Below are 17893 nucleotides of genomic sequence, written 5' to 3' on the forward strand. Positions count from 1 at the left end.
GTATTATATTTTGTTCTTCTTCTTTGGTGTTTGTATTCTTTGAAATACATTGTGTTGAATAAGGAAATAAAAAAGTACTACATGGATAATTATTAATTAAGGTGTCATTGTCTTAAGGGCGTCCTGCACAGAGAGACGATGTTGGTTACAATTCTTCTAGTCGAGGTGGACGTAGTGGTTGGGGCTCAGGAGGAGGACCTGGATCGGGGCCGTGCCCCAGAAGAGGAGGACCGCTGCCAAGAGGAGTTCCGAGAGGTGGTGTGCGAGGCCGGTAGACCAGGAATATCCCCTACCACTTGCTGTTTTTTATGAGTTTCTCTACCCACCTAAAACAGACTGGTCCTAGTGTCTGTTCTTGGTGTTTAAAGAATGTTGGTTTTTTTCTGTAATGACCAGCTGAACACTCCATGTAGGTGGTAGATGAGACATTATTGTACAATACTGTAGAAATTTCAATTTTTGTTTCTATCAGTGTATATTTTGCCACTATTATACTGCTTTGTCTCCAGCTTGATCTATATGCATTTGCTTTTCCACAGCCTTTGTTGAGGGAGACAGATAAAGAAATTATCTTTAAATTGTTATTTTATCATTTTCAGAAGCAGGTTATTGTCTACTGGTATAAGAAAAAAACGAATTTAATTTCTAAACTAATACTTACTATTAACACTGCATTTACCATGGAAATGTACAAGGGTTGGGTTCTTTAATGCATTATATCCTTTCTACGCTGAACCGCAGTGATCTCAGAAGAGATATCCAACCACTTGGGTTCTACTTAGAGTTGTAAGAAAGCAGGCCAGTTTACCGAATAGCATCAAGGTTTAAGTAGTTAACTGCACTAGTACACAAACTTTGTATTATATGTACACTATGGTTTTCTATTCCATAGTGTTTGTGATTTTTGTGAAAATTGTGTGGTTGTGAAAGTTTCCCCCCTTTTCTATAGGTTTTAGTTGACTTTACCATAAAGTAGTATTGTTGCAATTAAAGCCACTTTGACAGTTTAATTAGTTGAAACGGCAAAAATAAAATGTATAAAAAAATAAATACTTTGACACCAGAACTTTGTGGCTTTAAAAGTTAAACTATAATGTTGTCTGGCTCTTATTTCAAAGAATCTTTTTATTGCCTAAAGTACTCCACATGATTTTTGTCTTGTGCTGTCAATTTTGTGTTCAGCAGAGCATTTACCCCAGGGGTCTGCAACCTTTACTCTCAAAGGAGCCATTTTGCCTCATCTCGCCTGGATTAAAGTCCTTCCGGAACCGAAAAAATACCTTCTCAATGAAGACAATACAGTGTATTGAATTCTATACAGTTAAAATAATATTGAATCATTTGCTAAGTTAATGAATTTGAAGGGCTACAAAAAATAACTTGAATTTGATCAAATTCTTGCAACATATCATATTAAGGCGGCATGTTGGCAATGAAATAAATCTTTCCTCAGACAAATAAAATCTCTATTTTCTTCCAGAATAGTCTTTGTTAGTTTAGTTATCTTACCAGGGATTTAAAACTTGAAGGTTCGCCACACATGCAAGGAAAGTTGATGGTCTGTCGAGGTTGCAGTAGTTGAAGTATAAAGGTGCAGTTATTGCACAATGTGATTTATTTTTAGGTTAACCAACTGTTTTATCATAATTAGGGGGCCAAGCCCACGGCGCGGGCAGGGAACCACGTGTGTAAGCATACACGGTGCTAGGAACCCTATTGTAATCGCAAAGATTTTTATTATTATATTTATTATGTTTCCTTGGGTAAAAGTGGTGCTGCAGGCTAAACCGTGCAAGGGAGGGCGGTGCCCTTAGGTGGTGGGGTCCAAAACCCCCAGGGGACCTTGGATGCAAAAATTCACATATCCACCAGCAGGTGGCGCTATAACAAAGGTCAACGTGTTTTGGCCAATAACTCCCACACTGTTTGTTGCAAATTTAAAACCTTCATATCCACAGATTCCTAGAATAGCACTGAATCACCTGGGCTAGGCCACGCCCATTTCCGCCTGAACTTTTCTGGAGCAAAATCGCAAAAACTCGAAAACATACTTTTTCGGACTCCTCCTTGGGGTTTTGTCCAATCAGCATGAAACTTGGCACGTAGAGTTTTCAGTTGGACATGATATACAGTTATCAAAATGAGTTTGTTTATGAAAAATATGCGCAAATTATTTTTTAAAGGATTTTTTTGGGCTCTAGTGGCCTTTATATGACAGTTGCTTGACAGGAAAGGGATCAGAGAGAGCAGGGAATGACATGCAGCAAAGGGTCCCAGGCCGGGAATCGAACCTGGACCGGCTACAGGTGAGGAACTACAGCCTCCGTTTATGGGGCGGGCATTCAACCCACCCCATATGCGCAAATTATTAACAAGTAAAGTTTTCTAGCTAGCTATGAAAACGCAAACTGGCGCATATCTCGGTCAAATTAATAGATAACAACACCAAATCTGTGATCCTTAGTTGGCATGTGACTGTGAGGGTATGCCCCAAATTTGAATAATATAGGCCACTAGGGGGGCGCTACAACTAACTAATATTTATCTCTTAAATTGCACAACCAATTTTTACCAAATTTGTAGGGTATGATCTCGGGTCCCTCCTGAGGTGATATCTTAAAGGTATTTGTGATTGGTCAAAGTGGGCGTGGCTTATTACATATCACATAAATAAATAAACATTTATTTCTGCTGCATTATTATGTTGAGGGCAGTGAAATTTACTGGGTAGATATAGACCACACAGACCACCCATACCAAAAATTGCGCCACTAGTTGGCGCTATAATTGCAAAAACATTTCACAATTTTATTCACATCTTCAAAAAATTCATATCCACATGTTCCCTACATAGAGTTGCATCTACTGACATATGCCACGCCCACTCCCACAGCACATTGCTCTTTGTAAGTCACGACATATCAAAAATCTACTTTTTCAAATTCCTCTTTGGGGTTTTGTCCAATCAGCGTGAAACTTGACACGTAGAGTCTTCATTTGGACCTGATCTAAAGTTGATAGAATAATTTTGTTGGCTAAAAATATGTGCAAATAATTACTGAGTAAATTTTTCTAGCTAGCTATAAAAATGCATAACTGTTGCATATCTCGGTCAAAATAAATGCTTACGACACCAAATCTGAGATCCTTGGTTGGCATGTGACTGTAAGGGTATAAGCAAATTTTTAATAAATTCCGCCACTAGGGGGTGCTGCAATAATGGAATATTTGACCAATTTTTACCAAATTTGGTGGGTATGATCTTGGGTGCCTCCTGAGGCCATATCTCAAATTTATTCGCGATTGGTCAAAGTGGGCATTGCTTTTTACATCATAACATATAAATAAACAAACCCTTATTTCAGCTTAAGTAATATGTTGAGGGCTGTGAAATTTACAGGTTAACTATAGAAGAGCACACAGATCACCCATACCAAAAAGTATACCACTAGGTGGCGCAATAATGGGTGCAAACACATTTTGGCTTGTCACTTTCACACTTTAAATAACATCTTCCAAAACTTCATATCCACCTGTTCACGTTGGCCTGTGTCCTGACGCTCGCCCCGAGCCCGTCATCCTTCGTGACGTACTTCCACTGGCTCCGCAAAACCTGGGGGCCGAGTCACACGGGAAGGCTTGGCCCCCTTTCATAACTGCTTGCAGTTCTAGTTTTATTTGAAGTTAATGATATTAATCATCAATACCCTCTGCAAGAAATAATTCATTATTTAAAAAATGTTTTTTTTTAAAGCTACAGGGAGCCATTACAAAAAAGTCAAAGAGCCACAGGTTGTAGACCCCTGATTTACTCACAAAGGTCCACAAACGTGCAATGACAAGATGCATTGCACTATTCTTTTAACTGTCACTGTATTTCAGCCATTAATAGTTCTGTGTTGAGATGAGAATTGTGATGTTAAAATTTCAGCTGCGCTTGTCAAGAGCAAGAGTGAGACAACATTGTAAAAAAAATACAGTAAAAGACAAGAGAACACAGAAAATGCTCCAAAAACACACAACTACTACAAAAAAAAAACAAAAAAAAAAACAGTAATACACAAAATTATTAAGAAAAATATGAAAAAATTACTGAAAATGTCAAAAGTACACAAAACGACAAGAAAAACACAAAAAGACACTGGAAACCCACTGTACTAACAAACAAGCAAAACGGCAATTGAAATACACAAAAATTATTTTAAAAAAAACGTAAAATGGCAGCACAAATACTAATGACTGCAAATAACATATCACAGAAAAAATACACAAAAGGACTACAAAAATGCCTCACAAGTATACACAGAATGACAGAAAAATTGCTATGTAAATGTTTTGTTCTTTCCTGTATTAATGCTCAGATTGGTCATTATTCTAAATGCTGACATGATTATTGATCATGTGACCCTCTGATCAAACACATTTTTATGACCCCGCTGTGATAAAAGTTGCCTACCTCTGGTCTAAAGCATCAAAGTCATTAAGTAATTAGATAACAAACAGTAAGTTCTTTTACCTGCTTTCTGTGAAGTGTCTTGCAAGTTGCGATAACACGTGTTATGATTTAGTTAAGCTATTTTGAGACGTAATGGCCTCTTTCAATGGAAAAGTAAAGAAAATACAAAACAAGAATCAACAAAAGAAAGTTAATTTGTAAGGTGTTTTTTGTTTTTTCAAACTTTTCATCTCTCCCATGAGGTTATCTTCTCCTGCAGCGTCCATTACAATTACATAAACAATCAATCAAATTCGGCAATGATGTCATTTCCCCTATGCTGAAGGCCTCAAAACCTACCACTAACACCTCTACATTAAACAACACTAACCACAAACACGCTCAGCACCCCTGCACTAAGAAATGGTAAATGCTAAATAAATAGTTTTATTTGTAAGAACGTATGTGTCTTTTATCAAATTTTACCCTAACCACCACTGCAACTAAAGTCTCACTCTAAACTGAGTTCAAAACTTGAGAGCCCAGTCTGGATGTAGCTCACAGAGTAGAGGGAGTTTTAACTTTTGTTTCCTCTTTCAGGAAACAAAAAAGTATTGTATGTCTCAAAATTCAGCACTGTTATTTCTGAATAAAATATCCTATTTTATATGTTATTGACCAAGTTATACGTGCACACTGAATCAGAGAAACACTGGATTATTTCAAATCCGTGGAAAATAATTTTAGTAATTCATAGTGCTTCCCAACTCAAGAGACAGAAATTCAATGCATCACACATTATGTGGATAGATATGATAGAGCTGCCTGTAATTATATACGTGGCCAGTAGTAGTTTTGTGTGCACATGAAGCGTCAAGAAATGAACACTTTCGCAGTACTTTCTCGAACCAATTGGCAAAGTCCTCATGAAGCTTCATCTCACCATTACGAACAACCACCACTGTATTGTGTATCAAACTGCCGCTAAAGCATATTAGCAGCTGGCTTTATTATCAGGCGAACTCCGTGTTGGTTGTCAAACAGTATCAGAAGAGTTACTGTTGTTAAAAAATAAAATTAAAAAAAAATGTCGGTGGCAGCCTGTCCATGTTTATCTTTCACCCTCCCATACATCACACAGCAGAGAAAATACAGGTAGTGTCCAGAACAGTAGTGCAGTGACATCAGAGTAGAGTTCCCCGAAGCAGACATTTGAGGTGTTATTGTCGGTGCTTAGATAGGCATCGCCTTCCCGGTAACAGTCTTTTTCACTGCAGACGCTGCCAGGCCACCAATAAAGCGGAACCCTGCGCTACCCCCAGGCAGCAGCGTCATCACATAGCCGGCGATGACAGTGACCTGCACGGCAGCGCCTACCGCGGTCAGCACGGTGCTTCGCAGTTTCAGCGCTGCATACAAAGTTCCTGCCAGGGCACATAGGTAAACGGCGGCACCAGGGGATGTGGGCAGGGTAGCTGCCAGCCTGCTTGGGCCCCTCAGAATTGCCACGGAGGCGATAGCAAAAATGGAGCCCAGTGACCACAGCAACGAAAATTTTCGAGCATACAGGAGCAACAACGGGGCGTAAAGTGCAGATAAACCAAAGCAAAATCCAGAAAGCAACAAACACACCACGAAGGCCACCAGCCGCTGTCCTTTGCTCATGCCTGGCAAGCAGGGGTCGGGCTCGGTCAAGAACGGCCAACCGAAGACGTGGCTTCCGCTGGAATTTAAACTGGATGTACTTCCAGTGCGGTTTCCAGTCCACGGACGAGACCACCGGCCAAACCAACTCCCTTGGACTGGTTCTTCAAATGAAAGGTCCAATATGGTGTTTGTTGATGACGTCTTGGTGCAGCTACTTTTTGACTGAGCCAAGTAGTCCTGTAGCTGTCTGTTTATGTCCGCCATTCTGGATCTTTTTCGTCTTGAAAATTATGGTCGAAATGGTGAATTCCTGCCACCTACCGGTAAGGAGTGTGAACCGGAATATTTTTTAACGCTTAAAAAAAGGGGGGGGGAAAGTGTTTCTCTAACACTTGGTTAAATCTACACATTTATACTGTATATAATGCACATGCAGGATGATGTGTAACAATAATCAGTAAAATTAGCTGTAAACACATTTTTTAGAACTAAATATAAGATTATGCTCTGAACAGAAAGAAAGGAAGACGAGCCAAATAATTATAAACTTTAAAATATAATGCAATCATAACTTTTAATCATATATATGATTCCTCAAAATTACAACCTTTGATGTCTTTATTGTCACACAATATCTAAGCTTCCAGTGAATAATTTACAAAAAAGATCATTATATATTGGAAATCATTAATCAAATGTATGATCATATCTGGTACATTTACAACACATTATATACATTTGCATAGATGCCACTGTGCTTGGTAATAGTTCTTTCACCTCCTGACTATGAAACATTTGTCAGGATCATTATCATTATTATTATTTAAATTTTTATACCTTGACTAACTTAAACTGGCCTTAATATCGGGCATTTTTTGCATTCAGTAAAGACGGTTGGAAGTTTTTATTGTGAGGTCAGGATTCTGATGGCCTGGGGAATTAAACTATTGCTGGACTGAGCAGTTCTGGGTCTGATGCTGTGGAGAATGTGTCAAACTCAAGGTCCAGGGTCCAAATCCAGTCCTTTAGAGCAGTGTTTTTCAACCTTTTTTGAGCCAAGGCACATTTTTTTCATTGAAAAAATCACGAGGCACACCACCAGCCAAACATGTTAAAAAATGATACTCTGTAGCCTATATTAACAATATAGCCATTCTCATCAAAGTGTCTTGAATAGGAATCAAATAAACACAAAGAATAAAGGACTTTATCATCATTTGTATTTCTTCTTTCAAATAAAAAGTGCACTTATCATGTCCACTTCAAAAATACAGCTTGAACATAACAAATGAAACAACAATGTGGTCTTAAAGGGACTGAAGCGATGCGATTACATTAAAAATCAATGTAAATGACGCAACGTCAATTTATCCCCCCCTCAGCGACGCGACTTGCATGATCAAAGTTGAAAAATTTTAACTTTTTAAGCGACGTGAAGCGATATCTCCCGTCCTCCACTGTCCGTCCTCCCTCCCGCTCCCGCTTCAGTGCTGACGGCTGCAGCGGAGGCTGTTCTACTTCCTCAAAGTATCAGGTTCAAAATTAAAGCGGTAAATTTCTTTAAAACCACAGTAACTACTGATCAAACACATTCTGAGTGAAGTCATCCTTTAATATCTCCGTTAAGTTGATCATTTAACCGTAGAAGCGGAGCAAGAAGGAAAAAAAAAGACGTCATCAACACTCTCTCTCTCTCTGTCTCTACCCTGTTACCGGGGCCACACACACACACACACACACACACACACACACACACACACACACACACACACACACACACACACACACACACACACACACACACACACACACACACACACACACACACACACACACACACACACACACACACACACACACACACACACACACACAGTTCCCTAGTGATCGCGTCGCTGGAGCGATGAAATGATGGACTGACAAAAAAGCACCACTATGTGCAAACTACCGATCAGGGACGATTTAAGGCAACGGCATCGCTTCCGTCGCGTTCGGTGTGCACGCACCTTTATTCACTACTGCAGCACGGACACTCGACAATGGTATATTATTTACAGATAATAATTAATATGTTTTCAAATTTTTTTTTTAGACCAATTAGGTGAAATTGGATAATTTCCCACGGCACACCTGACGATCTCTCGCGGCACACTAGTGTGCCGCGGCACAGTGGTTGAAAAACACTGCTTTAGAGTACCAAATGTAGCCCACAGGATAAAGTGGGAATTACAGAAAGCATGAATCATAGCGTAGAACCAAGTAATTCAATTGTAGATATCTCAGCCCTTCCAAATACATAAATTCAATGAATATCCACAAAATTTGCCTGGGCTCACAGTTTTCCCACAATTTTCCAACAAATTGTTGAAAAACAAAGCTTTATCCTTTCCAAAAATGTATTAAAATTATTTGACATTTTTCCTTTAAATTGAACAAAATATGGTTACAAACTCAATGAAATTTAAAGATTAGATATTGTTTGTAACTTTCATTACTTTATATTGAATTTATAAGGCAGAATAATGTTAAAATTGCCTAAAATTTGTGGCCCACTCAAGATCAAACTGGTCCATGTTTGGTCTCTGAACTAAACTATGACACCCCTGCTGTGGAACTTCTTCCCAAATAAAAGAACCACATGATGAAAGAGCTTCTCTGCCATCCTAACCACTCACTGCAGACCTTCTGTCTGAAGCTGCTGAAGCAGAGGAACATACAGCTTGATGGTTCCCCAGTAGAATGTGGTGGACATCCCACACATCATGTTCAGATGCTGCTGGGTTTACTAGACCACAGATGAAGTGTGTAATGACCAGTCCAGATGATCTGTTAACTGCATCCTCAGCTTATTGGTGCTGTTGACCACCTCTACAGCCCTGTTGTCAATGCTGGGTGGAGTGTAATAGGCTGATTTTTCCTGATGACCAATGAGTCTTGGCATTATTGATCTCATCTGGTCTTCTATACCTGCTTTTTCCTGTACAGGGTCACAGGAAAAGCTGGAGCCAATCCCAGCAGTCATGGGGCGTAAGGCAGTGAAATTCCTGCTGGATAGATACAGGGTGCAGAATGTAAAAACTTAGACACTGTTTCATAGCTGACATATTCTGAACATTTAACTCATTTTTCATTTATTTTAGACAAATACATGTAAAACAGCAAGTTTTATATCACTGTTAAAAATGTGTAAACATAAAAGTTAAATATAAATGGTAAATCTAATTGTACATGGTAAATCTAAATGTAAATGGTAAATCTAAATGTAAATGGTAAATCTAAATCTAAGGGCCTGTACTACAAATCTGGATTCCCTCTTATTGCACTAATTTACGGTATTTGTTCAGTGTGTCCTATACTACGATGCTTCCTTCCAGGCTAAATCACCATGGTAATTTAGGGTGAACACCTAATCTGGTCGGGACCAGTTTTAGTGCTGGAAAAGATCTGAGCGCGTACTAAAGTCCCGCCTTCTGACCAATCAATTCTCTTGTAAAATGAGCTGTCTATTTTTAGAAGGTCCTGGTTGGTGCAGATCTGACAGCTGCGTTTACAAAAGAAAGATTTTTAATAAATAAATGCAATCTTTTTGTTTACATTGACTTCCTTTAGGAAAAGCTTTACCGCTGATGGACTGATCTACAGTCAGCTGTAGATGAAGGAATGATTTGTCCGTCTCATAGACAGACCACGACTTCCAGACCCCACCATCCAGGAGTGAATGAGGCACGCTGATCATTCATTCTTTCATTCCTTCATACACTACATCCTATAGTGACACTGACAGCAGGAACAAACAATGTGCTCTCATCCCAGTGTGTGAGTGATAAATTGAGGACTAAGTGAATAAAACATGTGTGTGCTGTAATAACGTGAAACTGATCAGAGCGCTCTCCGTTTATCATCTCATGGATTCATATTGCATAATCTCACACTTTTACACATTAACAGTATCAGCAGCTTCCTCCCTGTGTTCCTTAGTTCCTGCTTTTTCTGCTGCAACACTATTGTTTTTGTTCTGAATTATGGATTTTAATTCTTCATATTTTTAAAGAATTGTTCATCAATTGTACAGTGTCTGTGTTTGTGATTGGTCTGACACTAATCTCCACCCCTGTCACAGGAACGTGCATGCAGCCTGTCTGAAATCACCTGGGTTAAATTAGCAAGTTTATATTGTGCTTCGTAGTCCAGCTTCTGTCTGACGGAGAATGTTAAGTTAGGTGAATCCCGCTAATGGAGATAAAGCCAGGCTTCACTTATCTAGCTTTGTAGTACAGGCCCTAGATGTTAAATCAGTCGCAGAGTGTAAAGCTAAATTATATAAGGTTGGCTGGTCAACGCCTGTCAATTCCCGCCCACACTCAACATACCCCACCCTCCAAGGTCTTCTTGGTGTCTTCATCACTGGCAAAATTGAGTTGACATTCAGCATGCCGGTACTCTCAGCGAATTTAGATTTAGATTAAATGTTTAGATTTAGGTTTAATATTTAGATTGAACATTTTGATTTAGATTTAACTTTTTTATTTAGATTTTTTAAATTATGTTTACACATTTTTAACAATGATATAAAACAAATCAAATGAAAGAAACATAAGCTAAATGTTAGGAAATTGAGCTAAATATTCAGAATATGTCAGCTATGAAACTGTGACAAAGTTGATGATTCATGTTTTCTGTAATTCCAACTTTATCCTGCAGGCCACATTTGATGCAGGATCCGGGCCTTGAGTTTGACACATGTTCCACAGCATCAGACACAGAACTGCTAAGTCCAGCAATAGTTTCATTCCCGAGGCCATCAGAATCCTGACCTCACAATAAAGACTTTAAACTGTCTTTACTAACTGCAAAAATGTCCTTTATTAAGGCACCTTTAAGTTTGTCCAGGTATTTAATAATATTAATAATAACGACAACAACAACAATAATGACAAAAAATAAATAAATACAAACTAAATGTTGTAAATGTACCAGATATGATAATACATTTGATTAATGATTGCCAATAGATAATGATATTGTGATGCAAGTTGGATTTAGGAGAAACTTATCTTTTTTGCTAGTAAACCTATAGATAATTAACTCTGACCTTTTACATCTACTAGGATGCTCATTGTGCCCATGTTTTCATCCTGGTACCACACTGCACTTTTTATATTGTATATTGATTTGCCTTATGGAATCATATAGTGTTTGATCTTGTAATTATTTAAATATTATAAATGCAAATTAAAATAAAAACTGATTAAATATAATAATAATAATAATAATAATAATAATAATAATAATAATAATAATAAATAAATAAACAAAGCCTGCTCTGAGCTCATTCAAAAGCTCCAAAATAACATCGCTGGGTAAACCATATGGTTCATAAAAAGACAATCTTCAACTCATATGTTTACTGTATTTTTTTTACACGTGAACGTTCATGAAATCATGCCTGTAAAGAGGAAACACGTCCCCACAGCGCTACCTGCTGGTCATTTTTTGTAACTCCGTTAGTGCTGGTCGTGAGCATCAGCTTAATTTCATGTCGAAATAAAAAATGACCCAAAAATGGATTTTTATGTAGCTTTTGTAAGACTTTTTTAATGATATCTCACCCTCTGTAATCATGTGCCTGCCTTATATTAGCTTTCCCTCTATGCTTTTATTCTGACATGATCATTTCCGCATGTCGGATGAAAAAAAGCAAGACCAGGTGACCTCGTGTCACGTGACTTTGTTTTTTGTTTCAGAGTTCAGAATAGAAAAAGGAAACAGCTGATTTTCTATTTTCAATTCTAAACGGGGAAAGGAGAATGGAAAATTTTGATTTGTTTTATGGTTTTTTGATTAAAACGGTTAAACAGTTTTTTTGTTTTTTTGTTTGAAAAGGAGATGAAGAAAAACGTTTTTTCAATTTTGGTTAACAGATGAATTTGGGATTATCCAATGATACCCAGACCCAATTTATTACTTGTCACGAACCTATAAGCTATATGTTTACTTACCAAACATTTATTAATTTTTTTCCAAACACATTTATACTAGTTCACTGTAAATTAACATAAATTTTGGCATAAATAAACAATATCAGTTTTCATCTGCAGCGTTAAACACAACTCTTGTTTTCCCTGAGATTTTTTTTAAATTTTTTTATTTTTTATTTAACAACATTGTCCAGCAACATTTTCCTCTCCAAATCAAAAATTGGACAAAAATTGGTAGACGACCCTCAGTCCTGAGAAGGGATTATTTTGCCCTTGAGAAGAGAAGGAGAAATAATTCAATCCACTTACTATTAGTGATCCCTACATGGACGAACACTAACACAGATCTAACAGGGGCCTCCAAAGTCAACATTTCTATTCTTTAAATCTGAGAGGTAGTCTAACCTCACACCCCCTAGAGGTAAATCTCTGGGGAGTAGTAGGTTGGAGTGGAGACCTTGAGGCGGGTCTGGCGATGGCAGGCTCCGTGACTGCTCCTATGGACTCACCACCATCACAGCTGGAGAACCGCAGTACTGCTGTGGTGTGACAGGAACGGCACGCTGTTGTTGCTCCACTGGATTGTTCATCTCTGGGGCAGCCTGAAGGTGTCGCCTGTTGCGACGAGTCACTGTACCATTGTCCATTTCCACCATGTAGGATCTCGGCTCCTTAGACCTACTGATGACAGTAGCAGGTGTTTTCCAACCTTTGTTACCATCGAGCTTCACCCTGACGTTCTGACCTGGGTGCAGCTCAGGAAGAGGATGAGCTGAATATCTGCGGTTGTAAAAGAATCTGTAAGCTTCCTTAGCCGCTACATCCTTTTTGTAGACAAAATCTCGATTGGCAGGCTGTGGGAACTGTGATTTTTCAAGTGCTGGGACAGTAGTGCAAATTTGTCGTCCTGTCATCAGTTGGGCAGGGCTCACACCAGTTGCTGCAATTGGTGTAGAACGAAAGCACATCAAGGCTAGGCAGGGGTCAGGCTGTTTGAGGATGTGTTTAGCTGTTTGGACAGCTCTCTCAGCGGCACCATTGCTCTGTGGATAATGGGGACTGGAGGTTATGTGTGCGAACCCATACTTCTGATTAAAGTCCTGGAACTCAGCTGAACTGTGTTGCCTTCTCGCTGACCATTTCTAATGGGATTCCCCATCTCACAAACATGTTTTTGAGTTTTCCAATAACCTGTCTGCTTGTAGTGGTCGTGAGAGGAGCAATTTCAATATCTCGAAAAATATTCCACTACAATGAGGAAACTCTTACCCTCCAGCTCACACAGATCAGCTGAAATCCTTTGCCAGGGGCCACTGGGGAGGGGAGTCATCACCAGCGGTTCACATCTCTGCGTAGGTTTCTGCTCTGCACAGAAATCACGTGACCACACTTTCTTGGTGATCTGGGCCCCAATGCTGGGCCACCAGACTTTCAGCCTGGCTCACTCTCGACACTTGGTTTGTCCCTGGTGACCTTCATGCAGCTGGTTTAAAACATTGTCTCTGAGTGCTGTGGGAATTACAATATGGTCTTGGTACAGTACTAGACCATCTGATACCGAAAGGTGGGCCCTGGCTGAGTAAAATCCTTTAAGGAGTGAGAACTCTGCCATTCTTTGTGGCCACCCTTTTCTGAATAAAGTGATTACTTTTTGAAGTTCGGCATCGGCTTGTGTGGCTCTGCGGATTTCCTCAAGCTTGGGTGACTTAAGTGGTTTGCTAGCCACCACAGTGTTCACATATGTCTCCACCTGACCATCAGTGTCCGACTTGTGGTCTCCATCCAGGGGGTGCCTCGACAGTGCATCTGCCACCACCAGCTGTTTACCTGGGACATGCTCAGCGATGACATCAAACTGCATTAGGCGCATTAGCAGCCTCTGACATCTTACTGTGATTTTGTCAAGGTCATATGTGTTAATCAATGGCACCAAAGGTTTATAGTCTGTTTGAAGGCGGATCCTGCCCATTCCCTGAATGTAGCGGGCAAAACGCTCGTAGGCCCACACACAAGCCAAGCACTCCTTCTCAATCTGAAAATATCTTTTTTCTGCATCTGTCAGAGTGCGAGAACAGAAGGCGACAACCTGCAGCTCTCCTTCATGATCCTGAAGAAGGGTAGCGCCCAGGCCATAGTTGCTGGCGTCCGCGCTGACCATGGTTGGTCGGCCTGCGTTGTAGTAACATAGTGCTTCTCAGCTGGCTCGTGATTGGGTGCAATATAGTGGATAGGCCAGGAAGGAATTTTCCTACACATGAAACTTTCCCTCCAGGGCTATCAACTGTTGACTTGGAATTGGTGAGTCTGGGCTTCTGCCGTAACCCACTGAATGTCTTTTCTGTCACTACAGTTGTGTCTGCCCCAGTGTCAATTTTAAAATCAAATGGTTGACCATTCACTGTTAGATTAACGTCCCAATCAGTGTTTCAGTCTGGTTCTTCAATGACATTCACCTTTGACTCAGTTACAGCTTCAAGGAATAATCCTCAGAATCTACTGCAGCCTCAGTCCTGACTTCTTTTAGCATTTTGGTTTTACATACGATTTCAAAATGTGCCATTTTGTTGCACTTCCTGCATCTTTTATTGCGGGTAGGACAGCTCTCCCTTTTATCATGCATCCTATTGCATCGTTGGCAGTTTAGTTTAGCATCACTGTGTTTCTGTCCCTGTGTCTGTCGTGGTTTATCATAGCTCCATCTCGTGTTGCCATACTTTGTGTCTCACCTCATTCACAACAGTTTCCACTCTTTCCGCGCTCTGCTGCTTGACCTGCTCGCTCTGACGTGCCAGCTGGATCGCCCTCTCCAGCGTTAGATCGGCCTCAAGCTGCAGTCTCTATAACACATCTTTGTCCAGTATTCCAATCACAATACGGTCCCAAATCTGTTCATCCTTGCTGTTACCAAACTCACAGTTTGCACAGTCTAGCACCTCTCTTTGTGTATATTATATACACAAAGAGAGGTGCGTGTGTGTGTGTGTATTGGTTCAAGTCCCGGAAAGTAAGAACTAAGATTTTATACTCGATGCAAAACTTAACTGGAAGCCAGTGCAGAGTATTAAGAATGGGAGTGATGTGGGAAGTTCTGGGAGCACCGGTTAAAAGTCTGGCAGCAGCATTTTGTACAATCTGGAGTCTGTTTAGGGTTGATTTATTAAAACAAGTGAAAACAGAATTATAATAGTCAACGCGAGATGATATAAACGCGTGCATGGCCAGTTTGAGATCTGATTTTGATAACAAATGCCTCACTTTAGAGATATTTCTCAGGTGGTAAAAACAGTGTTTAGTCAGCTGACGACAGTGACCCTCCAAAGACATTGACTGATCAAACACAACCCCAAGGTTTCTGAGGCTGGTTTTCACAGATGAGCCCAGATCACCAAGGGAGTTTTTAATCAGAGGGATCTTTTTATCAGGAGCGATGATCAGAGTTTCTGTTTATCTCGAGATAATTTGATGACAACCAGTTTTTGATACAGGATATACAATCTAAGAACAACTGAGTCATTAAAAGAGCAGTACACCTGGATATCATCAGCATAATAATGATAATACACATTGGATACAATAAAAAACAAAACAGGCCCCAGAACAGAGCACTGGGCTACTCCACTTTACAGGTTGGACATATTAGACATTACATCGTTAATAGCAACATTAAAAGTTTGTCCATTCCAAGAGGTAAACCACTGGAGAACAGCACCAGAAAACCCCATTTCGGATTGAAGTCGATCAACCAGTATACTGTGATCTACAATGTCAAAGGCAGCTGTCAGATCAAGTAAAACCAAAACTGTGTAACGACACTGGAAACTTTTAGAAGAGCAGTTTCAGTGGAGTGGATTGACCTAGATCCAGATTGATATTCATCATAAAAATCCGTTCCATGAATGAAGCCAGCTGCTTTAGCAACCACTTTCTCCATGATTTTAGACATGAAGAGAAGCTTAGATATGGGCCGGTAGCTTATAGGCCCTTCCGGATCAAAATTGGGTTTTTTAAGAATGGGATTCACTATAGCATGTTTAAAGAAGTTGGGGACTAAATCAAATAAAAGTGAAGGGTTTATTAATTTTACCACCCAAGGACCGACAATATCAAAAACATTTAAGAGCGGGGAAGTAGCTTTGTGTGCTTGATTAAAAAACCATAAAATTCCTCTGGATATTCATTGAGTTGTGTTCAGTTATGACTGAAGGGTAGTTTAAGTCAGTTATTCAATATATAAATAGACCTTAGAGTTGCTGTGATGAAAAATTAGACATTGTTCAGGGGCAGTAGGGTTGGGTAGGCACGTTGCAAATCGAGACCACCAATGACAGTTTCATATGTTTCTGGTGGCAAGTGTTAATTCAATTCAAATCAACTTTATTTGTATAAAGCAATTTGCAACAAATCTCAATGCGCTTATCAAAATATAAAATTCATAATAAGAAAGAAAAAAACCCAACAAGATTCACATGAACAAACATTTATCCATTTAACAAAATCTACATCGTAATATACTGTACCATTAAAGAAACATAAAACATTATTTAATATAGCCTCCATACTCTCCCAACAAGATATATCTCATGACACGGCAGCGTATCCGTTGTTTGTGTTGAAAACACAGAAATACGGAGAAAATGACAACAACAACAACTCGGAACAGCCTCAGTGAGGAGCATCCACAAAGCCAATCCTTCCTTTTGTACCATTCACTGTGAAAAGTATGAAACATTTTCTGACCTTACCTTTGCTGAAGCTCTGGTAACTCAGGTGTTGGTCTCTCATCTTTTAAAAGCTGTCGTTTTTCCTCAAAAAAAAGTTTCTCTATTGTCTCTAGCGCTGTCATCCTGACTGTAGTTTTTTCCCGCCCACTAGCTAGAGAACGTAGCAGCAGCGATCACATGGGATAAATTCACTAATGTACTGTGAACTTACGTATAGCATTTGTCATAGCACAGTTACGTCCAAAGGCAGCTCTCTATGCTGCCTTTGGACGTAAATGGTTGTCATCTTTGGGAACTGACTGCGCATGCGCAAACACATTAAAACACACTAACGGGAACAGAGGCAGAGTAGCAACGTGCCTTTGATAGGGGGCGTGGCCTCCTCCTGCTTTACAGCAGCGCGAGACGGCAGCTGTTCCAGGAAATAAACAAGTACGGTAATCAAAATATCAATTCACCCTTGGGTAGGCACTGCCTACCTTGCCTACCCTGACGGCACGTCACTGTTCAGGGGACCATGTAGCTGTCTATGATCTCAAAACTTTGCAGTGGAACATCCAACTTCTTCAACTCCTCTGCCATTCATCAGTTACATTTTGGAGCTCCTCCGGTTTTCAGTTTAAATAAATACGTTGTTTTCTACTTAAGATAACCAACTATTTTGTCCATAAATGGACTAAAGAGTTGTCACTTCTGTGGGCAAGATATTGATAGTGGGTAACTGCGTTAGTTTGAATGTCCTTCAGATTTGGCTTTGACCCAGAAGCAAATGGAAATAGTTTTTAAGTTCATCAACACTCAAACACACCAAACCAAGATCTGTTGTTGATAGTTACAAATACAATTAATTTATTGCAGCCACAATACAATATGTAAAACATTTTAAAGTTTGTATTAACTGTTGTGTAACAAAGTCCCCAAACACATAAATGTGTCATGAATAGAACTACATGGGATGAGGAAATTAATGTTCAGTTTAATTGCTGTATTTAAGGGTTTAGTTCTTGATCAAACTTTAGCTTAGTTATCTACACAATTAAATTAGTCAGTGAAAAACTGTGGTGAAATGGGCCACAGCAGGAGGAGATTGAGACACATTAACACTTTGTCTA

General features: G+C 39.5%; 3 protein-coding genes across 6 annotated transcripts in view; 2 read left to right on the forward strand and 1 right to left on the reverse strand.

Moving 5' to 3' along the window:
- wdr33 (WD repeat domain 33) overlaps nucleotides 1-1072 on the forward strand; it is a 45532-nt gene extending 44460 nt beyond the window's left edge. For 2 of the 4 annotated variants that reach the window (XM_028441321.1, XM_028441320.1), the window contains exon 21: nucleotides 118-1072. In XM_028441321.1, the coding sequence (XP_028297122.1) occupies nucleotides 118-275 (158 nt within the window). In that variant the 3' untranslated portion in view covers nucleotides 276-1072. The remainder of the gene's footprint in view (nucleotides 1-117) is intronic. The other 2 variants (XM_028441319.1, XM_028441322.1) reach the window with 1 other exon arrangement.
- Nucleotides 1073-4646: 3574 nt separating this feature from the next.
- On the reverse strand, nucleotides 4647-6380 carry sft2d3 (SFT2 domain containing 3). The gene has a single exon (XM_028441315.1). The coding sequence runs from the start codon at nucleotides 6344-6346 to the stop codon at nucleotides 5669-5671; it is 678 nt and encodes a 225-aa protein (XP_028297116.1). The 5' UTR covers nucleotides 6347-6380; the 3' UTR covers nucleotides 4647-5668.
- Nucleotides 6326-17893, forward strand: part of LOC114458932 (phosphatase and actin regulator 1-like) — a 98836-nt gene continuing 87268 nt past the window's right edge. Inside the window, exon 1 of the mRNA XM_028441314.1 lies at nucleotides 6326-6405. Within this exon, the coding sequence (XP_028297115.1) occupies nucleotides 6336-6405 (70 nt within the window). The 5' untranslated portion in view covers nucleotides 6326-6335. The remainder of the gene's footprint in view (nucleotides 6406-17893) is intronic.

The sequence above is a fragment of the Gouania willdenowi genome, unplaced genomic scaffold (assembly GCF_900634775.1).
Source record: "Gouania willdenowi unplaced genomic scaffold, fGouWil2.1 scaffold_215_arrow_ctg1, whole genome shotgun sequence".
Classification (NCBI taxonomy): Eukaryota; Metazoa; Chordata; class Actinopteri; order Blenniiformes; family Gobiesocidae; genus Gouania; species Gouania willdenowi.

Excerpts from the sequence above, each read along its gene's own strand:
- sft2d3 (XM_028441315.1), bottom strand. The coding sequence starts at position 6,346 with ATGGCGGACATAAACAGACAGCTACAGGACTACTTGGCTCAGTCAAAA.